Below are 17,422 nucleotides of genomic sequence, written 5' to 3' on the forward strand. Positions count from 1 at the left end.
CTGCTGTTGTTGCATGTGACTGACACTCAGTTTAGGTACAGCCTAGTCTTGGGAACTGTGAAAATAAGTCTTGTCTAGGGCTGGGGTGTGTGGCCGGTGCGCGCTGGCACCTCGGGGTTCCCGGGGAGCCCCGCTTCCGCAGCCCCGGGCCTTCACCGCGGCCTGCACCGGGCCGTGCACCCGAGGCCGGGCGGGCTCCCTACGGCCAGGCCCCGCGCTTCTGGGGTCTATAAATGGCGGAGCATTGGGCAAAGCCCGCAAGGACCCGAGCCCTGGGAGTTGCCCGGGCGACACTGCGGGACCCGGCTGCGGCGGCCCCGGGGGGCGGCTCGCCCGGGCCCGCCGTAAGGGAGCGGCGGGTCGCCGCGTTTCCCCAGCAACGGCGCGGTGCCAAGATGGCGGCCGGGGCCGGGCAGGAAGGCGGCTGCGAGACAGGGCGGGGGGGAAGAGAGAGAGCGCGGAAGATGGCGGCGGCCGGGGGCGGGGCCGGTCTAGGCGGCCGGCGGGCGGGCGGGCTCTATGGCGGCGCGGTGGCCGAGGCTGCGCACACGTGGCCCCTCCTCCCTCGGGCTGCGGGCGCTGCGGGTGCGCGAGCGGCACCGGCACCAGCACCGGCATGGGCGTGCATGTGGAGACCATCGCCCCCGGCGACGGTGAGCCGCGGCATGCTCTACCCTTTTCCTCCCCTCCCCGTCGGACCGGTCTCGGTGTCGGTCCTGGTCCCGATTCCGGTCCCGGTGTGGGTCCCGGTGCCGGTGGGTTGACGATGCGTGTCTCCCCGCAGGGCGGACGTTCCCCAAACGCGGCCAGACCTGCGTGGTGCACTACACGGGTGAGTGCCGCCCGCCACGGGGCCCGCAGGGTGGGGCTGCCCCGCCGCCACCGAGGTGGGGTCGGCTCGGCCCGGCCCGGCGACCGAGGGACGGGATGGGGGAGCGGGGTCTGCCCCGCCCCGGCAAGCCCGGGGGCTCCGGTCCCGGCCCGCCTGGGCGGCCTGGCTGGGCCACGGCGCCCCCCGGGGGAACCGGCGGGGGGGGGGGGGCACGCCCCGTAGGGCTGGGGGGCTTTCCCGGGGTGTGGGGGCTGGGCCGTGGGGCACGGGTCTGGCTGCTCTCGGGTGGAGAAGGGGGTCCGGGCTGTGCCCCGTGGCCGCGAGAAGGCCCCCGTGGTGGTCTCCGTGGGAGCGGTCTCTCCCGCTGCCCCATCCGTGGGGGAAGGCTTTCTTACGTCCATCACTCTTTTTGGGGGTGTACCGGGAAATGGCCCGGGGGTGCTGAGGGGGTCCCTGGGGGGGCGGGTAGGCCCCCTCCTCCGATCAAGCGGGTCACAGGGGGGTCCCAGTGCAGCAGAGGCTGGCAGTCCTTGGAGCAGCCGAGCCGAGAGCCCCTGTGCTGGGTGCTCCCACGGGACCCCCGTGTCTCCTCAGCTGGCAGCAAGTCAGAGCCACCCGGGAGCTTCGGGGTTCACTGTGTCAGAGCAGGGTCCACGCACCCCGGTGTCATCCCTGCTGCCCCAGCCCCTTCTCTCTTGTGGGGGTGACACCGGGATGTCTGTGAGGCAGACCCAGACCCGCAGCCCACCCTGGCCAGGCAGCGTGGGACAGTGGTTCCGTGGGGTGGCCCTGGTGTGGGTAACACAGGGTGACATTTGGGGTTCAGGTGTAGTATTTTGCTGAGGGGCTGCCCTGATGGCCAGGGAGGGTTGTACTCTGCACGATGTCCTCCAGTAGCCTTCTGCGAGCTCGGAGGGAAAGAAACCAACCTTAGGACTGTGAAAAATGCTTTGGGGATGGTCCTGGGGGTCTCCTCTCCCCCTTGACCACCCTTTGAACAGCTCTGGCTCATCGAGGTGGCTGCCGTGTTCCATGGTAGAAATGAATCGACCTGTTTGTGGCTGTTGCTACTACCAACCAATTCCCCTTCCCACCCTCCCCTCGCCCACAGTGGGAGGCCGAAGGTGCCCCTCTCTGTGGAGCGGGGCCCGGGCAGCCCTGCCTGCTGGGAGGGCTCGGCGGGCGTCCGGCCCATCTGCTGCTCCTCAGCCTCCCCCGTCCTTCATGTTCCCTCATCAGGAGGGAGAGGAAGCGGCTCGGTCTCCCCCGGCCGCCCCGTTTCCTCCACCACCGGTGGAAGAACAAAGGGAGGCTGGCAGGCAGTCAAGTGGCTCCCGGTGGGCCAGCCCTGCTGCCTGCCAGCCCTCCCAGCTCCCGGCGCCGTCTTTCCCCTCCTGCAGCGCTGCTGGAGCTCTGTCGTTCTTCCCGGCTCTGGCTCCCGCCACAGCAGAGCTGCTCACGGGTCACCGGCTTCCCAGCCCCACGTCCCAGTGCTTTGGGCAAAGTGCTGCGTGGTGACTTGCTCCTGATGGACCTTCCCCAGCAGCAGCAATCTGCTGCGTGTGGGAGTGGTTCTCTAATTTCCTTTTTTTGTTTGTTTGCTTGTTATTATTGTCTCCTTTTGTCCCCCAGTTCCCTCTGCAGGCAGCTTCTGCCCCCCCCCCCCCCCGCCACCCCCCCACCTTGGCAGGCAGCAGAAATCAAACACCTTCAGGCCCTGACGCCTTTTTCGTTGCTGAACGCTGCCTGCGTCGGCAGTGCAGCTCCCTACAGCCTGCCTTGCAAGAGGCCAGAGTGGGGCTTGGCTCTCAGGAAACGTTAGAAACCTTTGATTCCCTGGCCTTGTTACAGTGCTCACCGATCCCGGAGCAGCATCAGGGATGGCGGCAGGCGGTGCAGGAGGTGCCGTGCTCCAAGGTTCCTTCCAGAGCCCTGTGTCGGCCCCGTCCCCGGCTGCCCTTTGATCTGATGCAGAAACCTGCCGGCACTGGGGAAATCCAGCCCGTGGTGTGCTGCGATGGGTGTGCAGCGAGTCAGCTCTCCCTGCTCTGGGTTATGGGTGCCCAGTGACTTGGTTAAAAACCACTTTGGAAAAAAAGCCGGTGACCCAAGGGTGAGGGAGCGTGGGAAGCCAGTTTGGTTGGCTGTCCAGCAGCTGCTGCTGCTTCTGCCTGTGCCCAAGCCCCTGCTCCATGGGGCCTGGCCCCACAGTGAGCAGCCATTTCATCCCAGGGGCAAGGGATGGACAGACAGACTGGTGTGGGAGGGCAGTGCTGGGGAAGGAGGTAGAGAGTGGAGCATCCTTTGGGCTACCTGCCTGGGAGATGCCTGTTGCTCGTGCTGGGATTGTGGAGGTGGAGGAGAATGGGGGAGCTGGGGGAATTGGACCCTTTTGCCCTCTGTTGGTCTCGGGTTCCTGCTTTTTGCAGGAGATCGTGCCTGTAGGGAGCAGGGGGAGTGCTGCTGGAGAGCTCACACGGCGGGGTGTCCGAAACAGCCTTTGATGTGAAATCTGCTACAAAGGGATCTTAAAGAAACTAAACCAAGGATAAAGTTCCCTGATGTGTTCAGGACTGCTTGCAGCAACTGGTGTGGTGTGGGAGGGCTGTGTAGGAGCAAGTTGATGGGGAGAGGGGTGCGGGTTGGGGGCCAGCAGACCTAAGCCTCCCTGGGTCTGGCTGCTGGGGTGGGAGCCAGCGCAGCGTGGGGTGGTGTGCTGTCGTGGTTGGGGCTCCCGTGGTGCCCCGGAGCACTAATGGGGCTGGGTATTCCACTCCCCAGGAGTAAGCTGGGGGGTGAAGGGAGCTGGTGCAAGGGGGAGCTGCTGTCTGAGCATGTGAGGGCTGCGGAGAGCGTGGGGAGATCACAGCCGCTCCACTGTACTTCTGGATAGGAAATGGGGACCTGTGGTCATGCTGGGGAGCGGTGGGACAGGAGTGGGTCTGACTTAGCTTGGTGTAATGGCTTTGCCCGAGTGCCACAGTGCACCCAGCTTGTGTCTCGGGAGAGGTGGGCTTGGAGCAGGGAGTAGAAATGCTGGGAGGGATACTAGAGAAAACTGGCTTTCTCTGGCAGGATAGCGTAGAGGGGACTGTGCATTGCTGAGCAGGCTGGACGCAGCCTCTGCTGCCGGCTCTTCCTGTTGTTTGCACAGCACCTGGCATGGTGGGGCTCTCCCTGCTCGCACAGCAGCAGCAAATGCTCTGCGGTTACCAGACGTTTCCTACCAAGGCATGTGACTGCTGGTCAGTGGGTTGTGGGAGCTCAGCGCCTTCTTCTGAAGCACCCCTTCTCTGCTGGCACTGGGGGTCCTCTCTCCTGCCAGGCCATGGCAAATGGTGGGCAGAGATCTCTCCCACATCCAGCTGCGGGTCACGATGGGGGTTGGCTGGGTGATGGGAAGTGCTGGTGCAGGCAGCTCAGGCCCTGGGATCTAAATATATGGCAGAGGTTGCTGGTGAAGACGATTTAACCTCAGCTGGGCAACCCTGTCCTGATGCAGGAGGTTGGAGCATGCCGGCTATATCAGGGATTTTGGGAAGGGTTTCCCATCCTGTCCCTTCATCTGGCTGCGGCAGAGGAGCCTGTCCCACTGCTCTGGTCTCTCCCTGCTGCTCCATGGGAAGCCAGCTCTGTGCAGGAGCCCCCGGTCAATGGCCATGCTGAGGATCAGCACCCCTGGCTAGAGGGGATGGACAGGGTGTGGGTGGGGCTGCGCAGCCCCCCCTAGTAAAAGCCAAACCTGCAGGTTTATCTCAGGGTTGCCTCTGCCTGCCTGCTCCAGCGCCGCTCTCTGCTGCCTCTGCCCGCCCGGGGGGGACTGGAGCCAAGTCGCACGTAGCAGCCGGCGTCTCCCGGCTGCTGCCTGCCAAGTGTGGCAGAGACCTGGCAGGGACGCACTGCCTGCCCCTCCGGAGCTGGGGCTGCTCTCCAGAGCCCCCTGTTCTGTTGCATGACTGCTGCAGCCCCAGATGCAGGACTCTGTGCTCTTCCTTGCTGTGGTTCCCCCAACACCCCGATGTGCCCCTATAGCCCAGCTGAAATCTCTGGGTGGGTCAAATCTTTGAGGTGGGTGCTGGTGCAGGTGGGTCTCTGTAACCCACCTCCGTGGGACTGGTGGTGGCAAGCAAGGAGCCCTTCCGGGGGCTGCAATGAGCCGGGATTTGCTGGGGGCTGGCTGCTGTTCCTGGGGCTCTGGTAGAGCTACTGCTGTTGCCAGAGGATGCTTTGCCTCTGTAATAGTGTTAAGATCTTGTTATCTCCTTGCTCAGGGATGAGGAAATGGTTGCTCATATTCGTCCAGGGCTGGAGAAATCTCCCGGGAGCCTCATGGGCAGAGGAAATGCCTGAGATGAGGATGCTGTCTCTGAAGCATTGGAGCCTCTTTGTTTTCCCCACTGGGGTGGTGGGGGGAGCACAGCAGCCCTGTGCCAGGGAGCAGGGACAAGCTCCTGTGTGCAACCTGCACCTTCCACCAGATGCAGCCTGAGTGATCGACCCCCCTGGGCTGTTGCAGCCATCTTAGTCCATTAATCCCTGTCTTCTGCGGCCAGGGTGCTGCCAGCTCCAAAACGCTTCCTGAGGCTGGGTTCGGAGAGGTGAGCTTGGGGGCAGGCAGTGCCCAGTGCGAGGTCTGCAGCATCTCCTGTGTCGCTGATGGTGTCTTTACATCCCCCTGGCTGCGGCATTAAATGGGATTCACTTCTGTAGGCAGCGGGTGCCCCACAGGCATCCCTCGGGTTCCTGTTTCCACATGCTGTGTGGCCCCTGTGGTTTTTCCTCTGCAAGTGACTGGGGAGAAGGGTGGCAGGTGCGAGTTTTCCCTACGTCCTTCTGCAGCCACCCCAGCTCGTTGTGATGCCTGAGGGCTCAGAGCTAAGCTCAGGGTCAGATCATGTCACAGCCAAGTGGTGCTGCTTGCGCCAGCCAGCATGGCCTGCACCATATCCCTGCAGCCAGCGTCCCCGCTGGGTGGGAGGAAGGCCAGCGGACGGGAGCGGGGAGCAGTGCCAGACGGAGGCTGGAAGCAGGTTCAGTGACAAGAGGTATATCCTGGAAAGAGGAAATGAGAAAACTCCAGACTTATATTCCGAAGTCCAGGGCTGCAGCCTGACTGGCTGAGCTCGTGCTGATGCTCAGAGCCCTGGAAGGGGGAATTTTATCTTCTGTGAAATTAAAAGCTTAATTCTACTCTCTAACTGAAACACGGGGCTGATGGACCCCACCCCCTGCATCTTTCTGCAGCCCAGAGGTTTCAGTGCTTGTTCCCCCTGCAAAGGTGATGTATTTTTTTCCCATTCCCTTTTTTCTGTTCAGTGCCTTCCATCAACACAACTGCCCGTGTCTGTGTGCCGTTCCCTCCGGCTGCTGTCACGATGTGAACCAGGGCTGAGATGCCCTGACTTATGTTTTGCACAGAGGCATTTTCTCTTGCCCATGGGCAGTGCCCTGGTGAAGGGAAACACTCTGCCCGATGCGTTGCTGGACGAGTTTGGTTTTGCAAGACTATAGAGCTGTTTCCAGCCAAGAAAAAGTGTTTTGGGAGTGAAGAAGTGAGGAGCATTTGCAGGAGAGTTTATTATTGCTCTTATTGCATGGGGTGCTGGCTTGGTTAATGTGGAACTGGAGCTGCCTTATAGGAGCAGCAACTCCACTGGCCCATGTTGTTGCTGCTCCTATAAGGCAGCTCCAGCTCTGAGATTCCCCAAGAAGGTCAGGCAGGGAGCAAGGGAGGGGAGGAAATTCCTCCTTTGCTTGTGTTGGGGAGTTATATTTAGCCCTGGGGATATCAGCCTCGCTCATCCCTAACCATGCAGCAAGTGCCAGGGGAACAAGGGCTGCCCTAGGCACGTGTGTCCAGTGCTTGGTGCCGCCTCTCCGCATCGTCATTCCTGGGTACAGCAGTGATTTGACTGAAGACCAGAGCAATGCAGCTGGGCACAGGGAGGGCTGGAGGCTGGCAGCAGCTGAGATGGGGCACCAGAGCCCTGACTCTGTTTTAGGTGCCCAAGGATGGAAGCCTGCCCATGGCGAGGAGCAGGAGGTGTGTTTGCTCGTGGGATAGGAAGCACCATGCCTGATCCTACTGTCTGCAAAACAGCTGGCAGCTGTGCTGTGAGGTGGGGAAGGTTGTTTCACCCTGCCCCCCCCCCCTCCCCCCCCCCCCCCCCAGTCCATCTGCTCCCCTCGTCTGTCCTCGGTCCCAGCCCAGAGGAGTGCTTCTGTCTGGGTCAAAGCAACCAGGAGCAGGAACAATCCTGCCCTACCCCAGGGCTGCTCCTGCCAGGCTGGATGATGCCCTAGGGGGGTGCTGGTGGGGGTTTTCCCCTCCAGGCTGCCCCATGCAGGTATTTCCCCAGGGGAAAGGAGGTTGAGCTGAGAAACATCTTTGACTCATGGGCCATGTGAGCTCTCCCGAGGTGACTGTCACCCTCTTGGGCTGCCAGGTCACAGCCTGTTTCACGCAGGCATGCGTGGCTCAGTCCCGGTGTCACCATCATCTCCTTCCCTCTCTCCCCAGGTATGCTGGAGGATGGGAAGAAGTTTGATTCCTCCCGCGACAGGAACAAGCCATTCAAGTTCGTGATGGGCAAGCAGGAGGTGATCCGCGGCTGGGAGGAAGGAGTTGCTCAGGTGCCTGGTGCTTCTCTGCCTCGCGGTCTCCCTTGCAGGGCTGTGCAGAGCTGTGCGCCTGGGGAGGTGCAGCGTGGGCAGAAATGACTGCAGCTCGTTCTCTATTTTATTTTTTATTTTATTTTATTCCCCTGTGTTTTCCACCCCTCCGCCCCCTCAGCACTGGGAGGTGTGGGTGTGAATATCACCTTCTGCATTGCCACCTGCCAGATGGCAGGAATGGAGCAGGGCCGGGCCCCAGGAACACCTACGGCACGTCAGTGACTCAGCGGTGACATTTCTCTACTGAGTCAGCTCTGAACGAACACGGCGGGGAGCGCTCGGGCCTCCCGCTCCGAGCCGAGATGGCTCCTGGGCTGCAAAGCCCACGCGGAGGGAGGCTGGTGGGCACAGCATGGCTTCAGCTCCTGCGTGCATGACTGTGACCAGCTCTGTGTGCTGCTGCAGACACAGCAGGAGGGTGCCGGTGGCTGTAGGGAATGGCTGTCCTAGAAAACATTTGTGTGAAGGACATCTCAAGCTCTACTCCTTATCCAGCCCATGCTACCTGACTTTCCATTCTGATGTTCTTCCCGTTCCTCTTCTGTCCCCTCCAGTTTGTCCAGCCTGGGTCCTTGCTCTTGCCTAGTGTGGGGGAAGGAATGGGGACAGGTCTATGTCCCTCTTGCTGTCACTCATCCAGTGATTGTGCCTATGTCCTGACCTCCCTGTGTTTCTTTTCCTGCCCCTAGATGAGCGTTGGTCAGCGGGCAAAGATGACCATCTCCCCAGATTACGCTTATGGTTCTACTGGCCACCCAGGGATCATCCCACCAAATGCCACTCTAATTTTTGATGTGGAGCTCATGAAATTGGAATGACCCACCCCAGCACCCTGTCCTCAGGTAAGGAGGGGCAGCTGCCAGCAGGGAGTGTTGTGACTTGGGGACAATTTGAGGCCCCCATCTTTTGTTTCAGGCTGGTGTGGGGAGGTGGGATATGAGAAAGAGGGTGCAAGTTTCTTGCTGTGGGTAGAAGTTGCTCTCAGGAGGCTGGTGAGATGGGGATCACCATGGTGGTACAAGCAAAGTTTCCAGCCTGGCAGTGCAGGTTCATGTCATAGAGGGGTTGCAGTGCCAGCTGACCATGCCTTGGGTTCCTTGCGTTGTGTTGCTGCACTGTGGGGCTTGGCTGCCCGCTCCCCCTCGTGCCTCTCTTGCTGCTGATATGTGGGCCTGGTGCTGCAGGCAGGATGGGGCTGTGCTCTGGGATGTGGGGGTCCTGCGGCACAGGCAGGATGGGGCTGTGCTCTGGGATGTGTGGGTCCTGCGGCGCAGGCAGGATGGGGCTGTGCTCTGGGGTGTGGGGGTCCTGCGGCGCAGGCAGGATGGGGCTGTGCTCTGGGGTGTGTGGGTCCTGCGGCGCAGGCAGGATGGGGCTGTGCTCTGGGATGTGTGGGTCCTGCGGCGCAGGCAGGATGGGGCTGTGCTCTGGGGTGTGTGGGTCCTGCGGCGCAGGCAGGATGGGGCTGTGCTCTGGGATGTGGGGGTCCTGCGGCGCAGGCAGGATGGGGCTGTGCTCTGGGGTGTGGGGGTCCTGCGGCACAGGCAGGATGGGGCTGTGCTCTGGGGTGTGGGGGTCCTGCGGCGCAGGCAGGATGGGGCTGTGCTCTGGGATGTGGGGGTCCTGCGGCGCAGGCAGGATGGGGCTGTGCTCTGGGGTGTGGGGGTCCTGCGGCACAGGCAGGATGGGGCTGTGCTCTGGGGTGTGTGGGTCCTGCGGCGCAGGCAGGATGGGGCTGTGCTCTGGGGTGTGTGGGTCCTGCGGCGCAGGCAGGATGGGGCTGTGCTCTGGGGTGTGTGGGTCCTGCGGCACAGGCAGGATGGGGCTGTGCTCTGGGGTGTGTGGGTCCTGCGGCACAGGCAGGATGGGGCTGTGCTCTGGGGTGTGTGGGTCCTGCGGCGCAGGCAGGATGGGGCTGTGCTCTGGGGTGTGTGGGTCCTGCGGCGCAGGCAGGATGGGGCTGTGCTCTGGGGTGTGTGGGTCCTGCGGCACAGGCAGGATGGGGCTGTGCTCTGGGGTGTGGGGGTCCTGCGGCACAGGCAGGATGGGGCTGTGCTCTGGGGTGTGTGGGTCCTGCAGCGCAGGCAGGATGGGGCTGTGCACATTCGCTGTAATTGGGGCTTGACTTCTGCTTTGAGTGAATGGTGTGGTTTGTGATGAGGCGGTCATGTCGTGAGCACAGTCCCTCCTCTGCTGGGTTTCTTCTGCAGGCGGGCGGGCGGCTTTGTCACGCTGCCTTTCCTCTCTCCCAGCAGGTTTGGCACATGGAGGAATCCAGAATCTCAGCTTCAAGAAGAGTGCACATGACTTTGTACGGAGCTTTTCCTGATAGTCCACTACACTCATTGTATAACCTTACACCTTGATTGAATGCCTTTGGTCACTAAGCTTTGCGTCTGACTCTTCCTCCTTGTATCGTGTTTTTATGTCTTTTTAAACTATACGCCGTAAACCTCAACTCTTTTTGGGTCAAGTTCTTAATCTTATTTTTGTTCCAGGTGTAGACTACGTTTTACCAGTAGCACGCAAATGGGCTGACCTTAGATAGGAGTCATTTGAGCAAAAGGAAACCTGTTAGTTACTTGTTTTGGTGCAGATCTCTGTGGTGTTTTCAAACCAGAAATTGCTGCTGCTGCAAAAGCCATAGCAGAGTGAGGCTGTTGAGGCTGAATGGATGTGGAGAGCAAAGTAGCGCTAGGATCGTGTGTAGGTACCTTGCCTGGAACCAGGACAGCGAGGGAGCAGCATGTCCTTTCCCTGCTTCCCAGGGAGGGCACAGAATTGCTGCAGGCACCGTGGGTTTGCTCCCGGGAAGGGGGGCTGCTCTGCCCCTGCTTCACTCTGCCCTCTCGTGGTGGACCTTCCTTCCCCTCTCCCCAGCCCACTTTTGGATTTATGGAGATGGGTTTCCATCAGAGCTCCACCACACCCTGAAAATTAAGTAGCTTACATTGAGCTTTCTTTAAAGACAAAGGAAAACAGCAGACAAACGGAAGGTGCTGTCTGCAGGGGAGGTGGTGGGCCCGGTGGGAGTTCAGCTCAAAACGCCTCTGTCCCCACTCTCCCCCCTGGAAAGGAAACATCAGACCCCAGTTGTGCCTGGTCTGAGCACACCTGACCGTTCTCTCCTGACACCTGATGCTGGTCATCGCTGCTTCTCTGGTCTCATACAACGCATAGCTTCCCTGCTGCTGTCCTATCTGCCCCCTCCCTCCGCCCTGCCTAGTGATTTGGTAAGAGAAATTGCCGCTGTTCACTTCCTTCTCCACTGCATAAAGGTATCAAGTTTTATTATTGCAATAAAAACGCTTTATGCTGGCTTTTCTCAACCTTGTGTCTTGGAGGTTTTTCCCTCGCCTGTCTGTTGCTCAGCACAGTGTATGCTGTGCTGGGCTCCTGGGGTGCTGTGGGTGCTGTGCCAGGCTTGCAGGATCCTGAGGCTGCCGTGCCAGGCTTGTGGGGTGCTGTGGTAGCAGGAAGGGCTGGCCTCTGGCTGTGCTGGCTGGCTTTGGGGTGAGGCTCTGGTGCTTGGCCCTGGGAGCGCAGAGGGATGCCTGAGGCTCACTGGGCTCTGTGGGAAGGTGACAGTGGCCTACTGGAATTTGCATAATTAATTGCCTTACCATAACCTATTAAACATTGCCCTCACAGCGTCTTGCTGTTGTGGCTGTGACTCAATGTGGACTGGGAGCAGACAGATGTGTGCTCCCAGGGACCTTCCAGCTCTGGAGAAGCATATCCATATCTCTCTATGTATTGATTTTGGTCCTCTCTGGAGGCTGGACATTGCAATGTGTGACATGGCACATCCAGCAGCTGGTATTTGCAGGCCAGATCCCCATGGACCCGAAAAGCCTCTTGGGGTTTTTTTCAGTGCTTTTCTCAGTGATCCCCCACCATGCTTGGTTGGTGGGGCTGCCTAAGCCCCCTGCTTCTGGCCTTTGCTGCTGCAGCTTGGACATTTGCTGGCGGCTGCTGGTGAACATTGTGCTGCTCCCAGCACCCTGCTCCTCCGCAAACGGCCTTTGCTCCATTTGCTGCAATCAATAACATGTCTGATCGATAATGTGTCGAGTCCTGGCTCCTGAGCGGGTTTGTTGGGAGCAAAGTTTTCTTTTAACGGGGAGTCTGGGGAAGGTGCTGGAGGGAACAGTGGCTGTGGGGCTACAGGCTGGGCCTTCCAGCACCCCATTTGGGAACACCAGTGCTTGCAGAGGGTCATGTGGGATCAGAGCCATGCTGTGCAGATATTAGCACTACTCTTAACTGCTACTCAATTAAGCAGAACAGGGAGCTGCTGGGGCACCAGCGTCATGCTCCGCCCTTTATTGTGACCACTTCAAGGCGGAAACTTGAGGTGAGCTTGGGTTTCTCTTCCTGCAAAGGTTTTTGCTTTAATTATTAACTGGTGCCAGGCAGTGCTGTGGCTTCCAGCTGGAGATAAGTCAGGGCTGGTGGGAGCCTGGAAGAAGGGTGAGGGGAGCCTGGTGCCCTCAGGGCCAGTGGTTGCCCCCTGGGCCCGCAGCCCCCCACTGTGGCTTCTGAGGCATCCACAAGTGCAGATGGGGTGCAGGTCCTTCCAGCTCCAGTTCAGTGGGGATTAAGGTTTTGGGGCAGGCATAAACCCCCTGGGAACCATCCTTCTCTGGCTGCTGTAGGATATCTCCCTGCCCCTGCTCCTGGCCATGTTTATCAGTAGTTGAGCTGCTCTCGTACCTGGCTGGCTGAGGCAGTCGGGCACCGTCGGGCTAAAAATAACATAAGTAAATAAAACACTTCCTCCTGGCCTGGCATGCAGGAGCAGAGGTGGAGAAAGCTGGGACGTGCCTGGCTGCTGCTCCGTGGTGGGGCTGGACCTGTGCCAACAAGGTCCTGTGTTTATGCCACTGGTTCCAGGTCCAGCTGGGTGCATTCAGGAACCCACTGCCTGGCTCCTGGGGACACGGTGGCCCATGGCATCCCCAGTGTCAGCAATGGGATGTCGCAGGTAGGTGCTGGAAGGCTGGATCCCAGGGTGACGCAGCGATGTCCCATAGCAGCAGCATGCCCAGGTCTGCCCCATGCCCTGATTCAGGTGAGCTCCGTGCTCACTCAGATTTTCCACCTGTGGCGCGGGACTCCCACGGGGACGTCATGCCTGGCGCGTGCCTCAGGGCCACTGGTGACAGCTGGAAGGGTGCAGGACACGGTGTCCTGGTCATGGCTGTGTCAGCCCCACGCGCCTGGGCAGCAGAGTGTCAACAGGAGCCGGCCGCCCACACAGGGCCGCTCATGGCAGGGCACCCTGCTTCACCCCATCAGCAGCGCCTAGGTACCCGGTCTGGGGCACCAAGCTGCAGTGGCCGGGGCTGGGGCATAAGGGCTGTGCTGGGGCCCAGCTGTGAGCCAGTGCTGGCAGCAGTGGCACCAGGGGGTGGTGATGCGGGGTGGGGGGCAGCCCACCGTGGTGGCTAGAGGGGGAGCACAGCCCCATGCCTGGTCCCCGAGGATGCCTCAACCCACAGAAAGCCACAGCAATCCCTGACCCCATCCCCATCCCTGCAGTGCCAGGGCCCTGTGCAGCTTTGACTTCACCTTCCTCTTCCTCACCTGTGCCCTACCTGGCAGGGGTGGCGGTCACCTGAGGCTGCCTGGCCCCTCCCTGGGCCAGGCACAGCTATAAAAGCCCAGGGCTGGGCAGAGGGCAGCACACAGGAGCTGGGAGCTGTTGGCAGGTCAGTCAGGGGGAGCTGGGGCTGGGGTCTGGGTGTCTCACCCATCCAGGGATGATGCTGCTGGGCGGGGGATGCTGCAGTCCCTGGGCTGCATGCGGGATCCTCTCTGGTTCTACAGGGCTCAGAGCTGGGTCTGGATTTGGCCCCTATGCCCTAAGGTTTGGGCGATGTGTTCTGGGGCACACAGTGCCACAGGGAAGGGTTGGGCAGCATGGCTTCGCCATGGGCACAATGTGGGGTGCACTGAGTGACTGAGGGGACTGATGGGGGTTTAAAGGCAGCGAGGAGTAGTCAGACGGGCTGTTCCCATGGGACATCCTGTTCCCATGTCTGGGTGATGCTGGAATGGCCCCACCGGGCAGGTGGGTGCAGGGAGCAGGACCTGTCACCAGCCAAGCGATGCACAGGGTGCCTGTGCCCAGCCTGTGGCCACGCGTGTCCCACCTCCCAGGAAGTGGTGGAGGTGGTGGCCCCGGTGACGTGGCCCTGAGTCATGCCGGAGGCCCCGGCTGACAACCTGTCTCCGGCACATGAAGCCAGGCACACGGGCCGGGAGGGATGCTTGGGGAAAGGTGCCCTGTCCCTGAACCGCCCCGTTGCTATTCCCAGGCGTGGCAGCAGCAACAATGGCAACACTCTACCCCTCCCTGGAGGACATGAAGGGCCACCAGATCTTGCAGGTCAGTGTCAGCACAGCAGTGTTACTGGGGGTGAGAGCAGACCCCAGTGGGTCCCTGTGGGGTCCTGCCCTCAGAGGGACCCCAGGAAAGGGGAACACAGCCTTGAGGAAACCCCATCTCTTGCCAGGCGCAGGCAGCTGCTGGGGTGAGGACCCCCGCCACGACGGTGGTCGCAGAGAAGCCGAAGCTCATTTCGGGCACCGATAATGCAGGTTGCGATTAGCTCTCCCTGTTGAGGGGTTGTCTGGGGGCAGGGGAGTGATGTTCACTGTGGTGGGGGGCTCAGCTGAGACCCTCCCCCCAGCTCTCTGTATGGGTAGGGGATGGGATCTGGGTTGTTTTTTTCCCTTGGCCCATCCCCTGCCATGTCCTTTGTGCGAGTTGCTGGCCCATGGTCCTGGGGGGCTCATGGGGGGGAGGCAATGGCTGTGGGATGGGGACCCTGTGAGCTGAGGCTGCCCTTGGTGTGTCCTGCAGCACCGCCCATGCTGTACCCCAACCTGGCTGAGCTGGAGAACTACATGGGGCTCGCTCTCTCCAGTGAAGAAATCCAGAAGAACCTTCTCCCAGAAGGCAGCACTGTAGGTGTTTGGGCTGGTGGGTCTTGCTTGTCCTGTGCAGGGCTGCTGAGGGGTGGGGTTCCTCTGGGGGTGCATCCTGCCCAGGGAAAGGATGCAGCATCCCCCTGAGAGCAGATGTGCACAGGGCCCTGTGGCCCCACCGGGCCCACTGACCCCCATCTCCACCGCAGGCGCTTACCCCCGCCGGGCCAGCCCCGGGCCAGCTGGTTGCCCCCCTGAGCGGCAACAACGCAGGGCTGCGCCGGGCAGAGATCAAGCCAGGTGTGAGGGAGATCCACCTCTGCAAGGATGAGCGGGGCAAGACGGGGCTGCAGCTGAAAAATGTTGACCAGGTGAGGGGGCTGGGCTGGTGTGGGGCTGGGCTGGCATGGCACAGTGTGGCATAGCGTGACACAGCATGGCGTGGTGCTCTGTGGCATGGCATAGTGCAGCACAGCAGGGCACAGCATGCCACAAGCATGACAATACAGCACAGGGTGACACGGCACAGTGCATCATAGCAAGCCAATATGTGGTATTAAACGGCACAGCGTGTCATGGTGCGGCACAGCAGGGTGCAGCATGCCATGGCATGGCGTGGTGCAGCATGGCACAGCGAGGCATGATATAGCATGGTAGATGGCACGACTGCTGCCCAATCCCTGTGCCATTGCTCCTGCTGCGTCCCCAGGGCATCTTTGTGCAGCTGGTGAAGGCCAACTCGCCGGCAGCGCTGGTGGGGCTGCGCTTCGGTGACCAGATCCTGCAGATTGATGGCAAGAACTGCACAGGCTGGAGCAGCGACAAGGCGCAGCGAGCGCTGAAGAAGGCGTCCCCAGAGAAAATCATCATGGTAGTGCGGGACAGGTGAGCAGGCGGGGGGCAGGCAATGCTGGCAGCAGTGCCAGTGCTGACCATGCTCTCCCCACAGGCCTTTCCAGCGCACTGTCACCGTGCACAAGGACAGCACTGGCAACATTGGTGTTGTGGTCAAGAAGGGGAAAATCGTGTCACTGGCCAAGGACAGCTCCGCCGCCCGCAACGGCCTCCTCACCCACCACTACATCTGTGAGGTGAATGGCCAGAATGTCATTGGCATGAAGGTAGGGGCTGTGCACAACTGGCGGTGCAAAACATACCCAGGGGTGCCCAGGATCTGTCTGGGGCAGCCCTGTAGGGGCTGGACCCATAAGGCGCTGCCACGGGATGGTGGGCAGAGCCCAGCATCCCACAGGACCCACCTGCTCTCTCTGGCAGGATAAGCAGCTCACGGAGGTGCTGGCAGGGGCTGGGAACGTGGTCACGCTGACAATCATCCCCACCGTGATCTACGAGCACATGGTCAAACGGTGAGACCGCAGGGCTGTGGTGCCCGCCCCCACCCTGCCATGGCCCCAGAGTGTCCCCCAAGGAGCCCTTTGGGCTCCTCCAACTGAGTGCCCATCCCTGTTCCCAGGCTTTCCGCAGGACTTGTGAAGTCATCCATGGACCACTCCATCCCTGACCTCTGATGTCATTGCTGCCATCCTGCCATCCCGGGGGCCGATGCCAGGGTGGACAGCCCCTGTGGCCAAGCCTGCACGTGCTCCTGGAAGCCTGGAGGGGCCACTGAAGATATCCCCGCAGCATCCCCAAAAGAAGCAGTTTTAGCACAAAACCCCTCATCCCTACAAAGGCTGGTGGCTGCAGGGTGGTGCGGGGGGGAACGCCAGCCTGCGATGTCCCCCATGTCCCCTCATCCCTCTCCTCCCTCTCTTCCCTCTCAGCATGGCAGGGATGGGGCATGTGCCTGTCCTGGGGTCCCCATGTCCTGCTCAGGCCAGCCCCCCCTTGGGGCAGACACCAAAGGCCGGCTCCAGCCAAAGCAGACACAGACCCAGTGACGTTTATTACATCCACCACAGACAGCAAGTACAGGACAGGGGAAACAAGAAAAGCGGTGTTACAGCTTTTTAAGTTCTGTATTTAAAAAATATATAGATTTGTCTTTCAAATATAATCATTACATTTATTTCTTGGCAAAGCTTTGGATAGTCTAAAACAGACGTGTACACAGATCCACAAATACATTGCACAAGAGATGTATATCCTAGCTCCGCTTACATCAGCCGCCCCGGCTGCCTTGCCACCGTTTCACCCCAAATACTTCACCCAGCACCCAGTGCCGTACCAGTGGCTGCCACTGCCTCTGCCGCTCCTCAGCGCGGGCAGAGCCGCTCCCCCATGCCCCAGCTGCCGGACGGGGGCTGTGGGAGATGCGGGACGTGGTGTGTCCCCGCAGGAGGACCGGTGGATGCCGGCGTGTGGAGCATTGCCAGTTCCCAGGGCGCCTGGCTGACAGCACCCCTGGGCGGTGGAGCAGGGTTGGGGGGGGACACCATTAGTTCAAGTCACGAAGAAGCCACAGACATTCATTGGGTGGGAGCGCCGCACGCTGGGGAAGCCCCAAGTCTTGTGTCTTGCCAACCCCCGCTGAGCAATCCTTGCTGTCTTTGCTTTTAAAAAAAAAAAAAAAAGGCATTTTTTTTTTTCTGGAGGCCACCAGCAAAGTGGGGATTTGGCTGGGCCAGGGCAGGCAAAGGCACTTGGCTCTGCCTGCACCCCCTCGCTGCCTCCTGGCAAAGGCATCCCCAAGCTCTAGCACAGGGCAGCACCACCAGCATCACCGCTGCTGAACCCGTGAGAGCCCCCACTCCACTCCACGGCAGCCAGAGCAGGGATGGGCGGTCCCCCCGATTCACTGCCACCTCAGCCCCCCCTCACCCAGACAACAGGGCTTCAGTCTGTACCAAAAAAAAAAAAAAGTGAATATAGTGCAAAGCAAAGGGAGGGAGGGAGGGACCGAGGCTTCCCCAGGGGCCGCTTGGCCTCGCTCAGTGGTGCAGAAGCCACAGCCTGGTTCCATCCAGGTGTGGGGAAGCATCTCCCAAGCAATGGGCGGTTTGAAGAGGGGCTGAGCAG

The 17,422-nt window shown here is 60.8% G+C and overlaps 2 protein-coding genes across 3 annotated transcripts; both read left to right on the top strand.

Moving 5' to 3' along the window:
- The first annotated feature begins 518 nt into the window (after positions 1 to 518).
- Positions 519 to 10,836, top strand: FKBP1A (FKBP prolyl isomerase 1A). Of its 2 annotated transcripts, none has more exons than XM_064465501.1 (5): positions 519 to 653; positions 785 to 832; positions 7,353 to 7,465; positions 8,197 to 8,349; positions 9,760 to 10,836. In XM_064465501.1, the coding sequence occupies exons 1-4, from the start codon at positions 617 to 619 to the stop codon at positions 8,323 to 8,325; spliced, it is 327 nt and encodes a 108-aa protein (XP_064321571.1). In that variant the 5' UTR covers positions 519 to 616; the 3' UTR covers positions 8,326 to 8,349; positions 9,760 to 10,836. The 2 variants fall into 2 exon arrangements, with proteins under 2 accessions (XP_064321571.1, XP_064321570.1); XM_064465500.1 differs by having other exon boundaries at positions 9,763 to 10,836.
- Positions 10,837 to 12,350: 1,514 nt separating this feature from the next.
- On the top strand, positions 12,351 to 16,472 carry SDCBP2 (syndecan binding protein 2). Its single transcript, XM_064465502.1, has 10 exons — positions 12,351 to 12,494; positions 13,115 to 13,221; positions 13,831 to 13,901; positions 14,029 to 14,113; positions 14,379 to 14,482; positions 14,653 to 14,814; positions 15,153 to 15,328; positions 15,393 to 15,564; positions 15,719 to 15,810; positions 15,918 to 16,472. The coding sequence occupies exons 3-10, from the start codon at positions 13,848 to 13,850 to the stop codon at positions 15,970 to 15,972; spliced, it is 900 nt and encodes a 299-aa protein (XP_064321572.1). The 5' UTR covers positions 12,351 to 12,494; positions 13,115 to 13,221; positions 13,831 to 13,847; the 3' UTR covers positions 15,973 to 16,472.
- The last annotated feature ends 950 nt before the right edge of the window (positions 16,473 to 17,422 follow it).

This window comes from Phalacrocorax carbo, chromosome 14 (assembly GCF_963921805.1).
Source record: "Phalacrocorax carbo chromosome 14, bPhaCar2.1, whole genome shotgun sequence".
In the NCBI taxonomy this organism is placed as follows: Eukaryota; Metazoa; Chordata; class Aves; order Suliformes; family Phalacrocoracidae; genus Phalacrocorax; species Phalacrocorax carbo.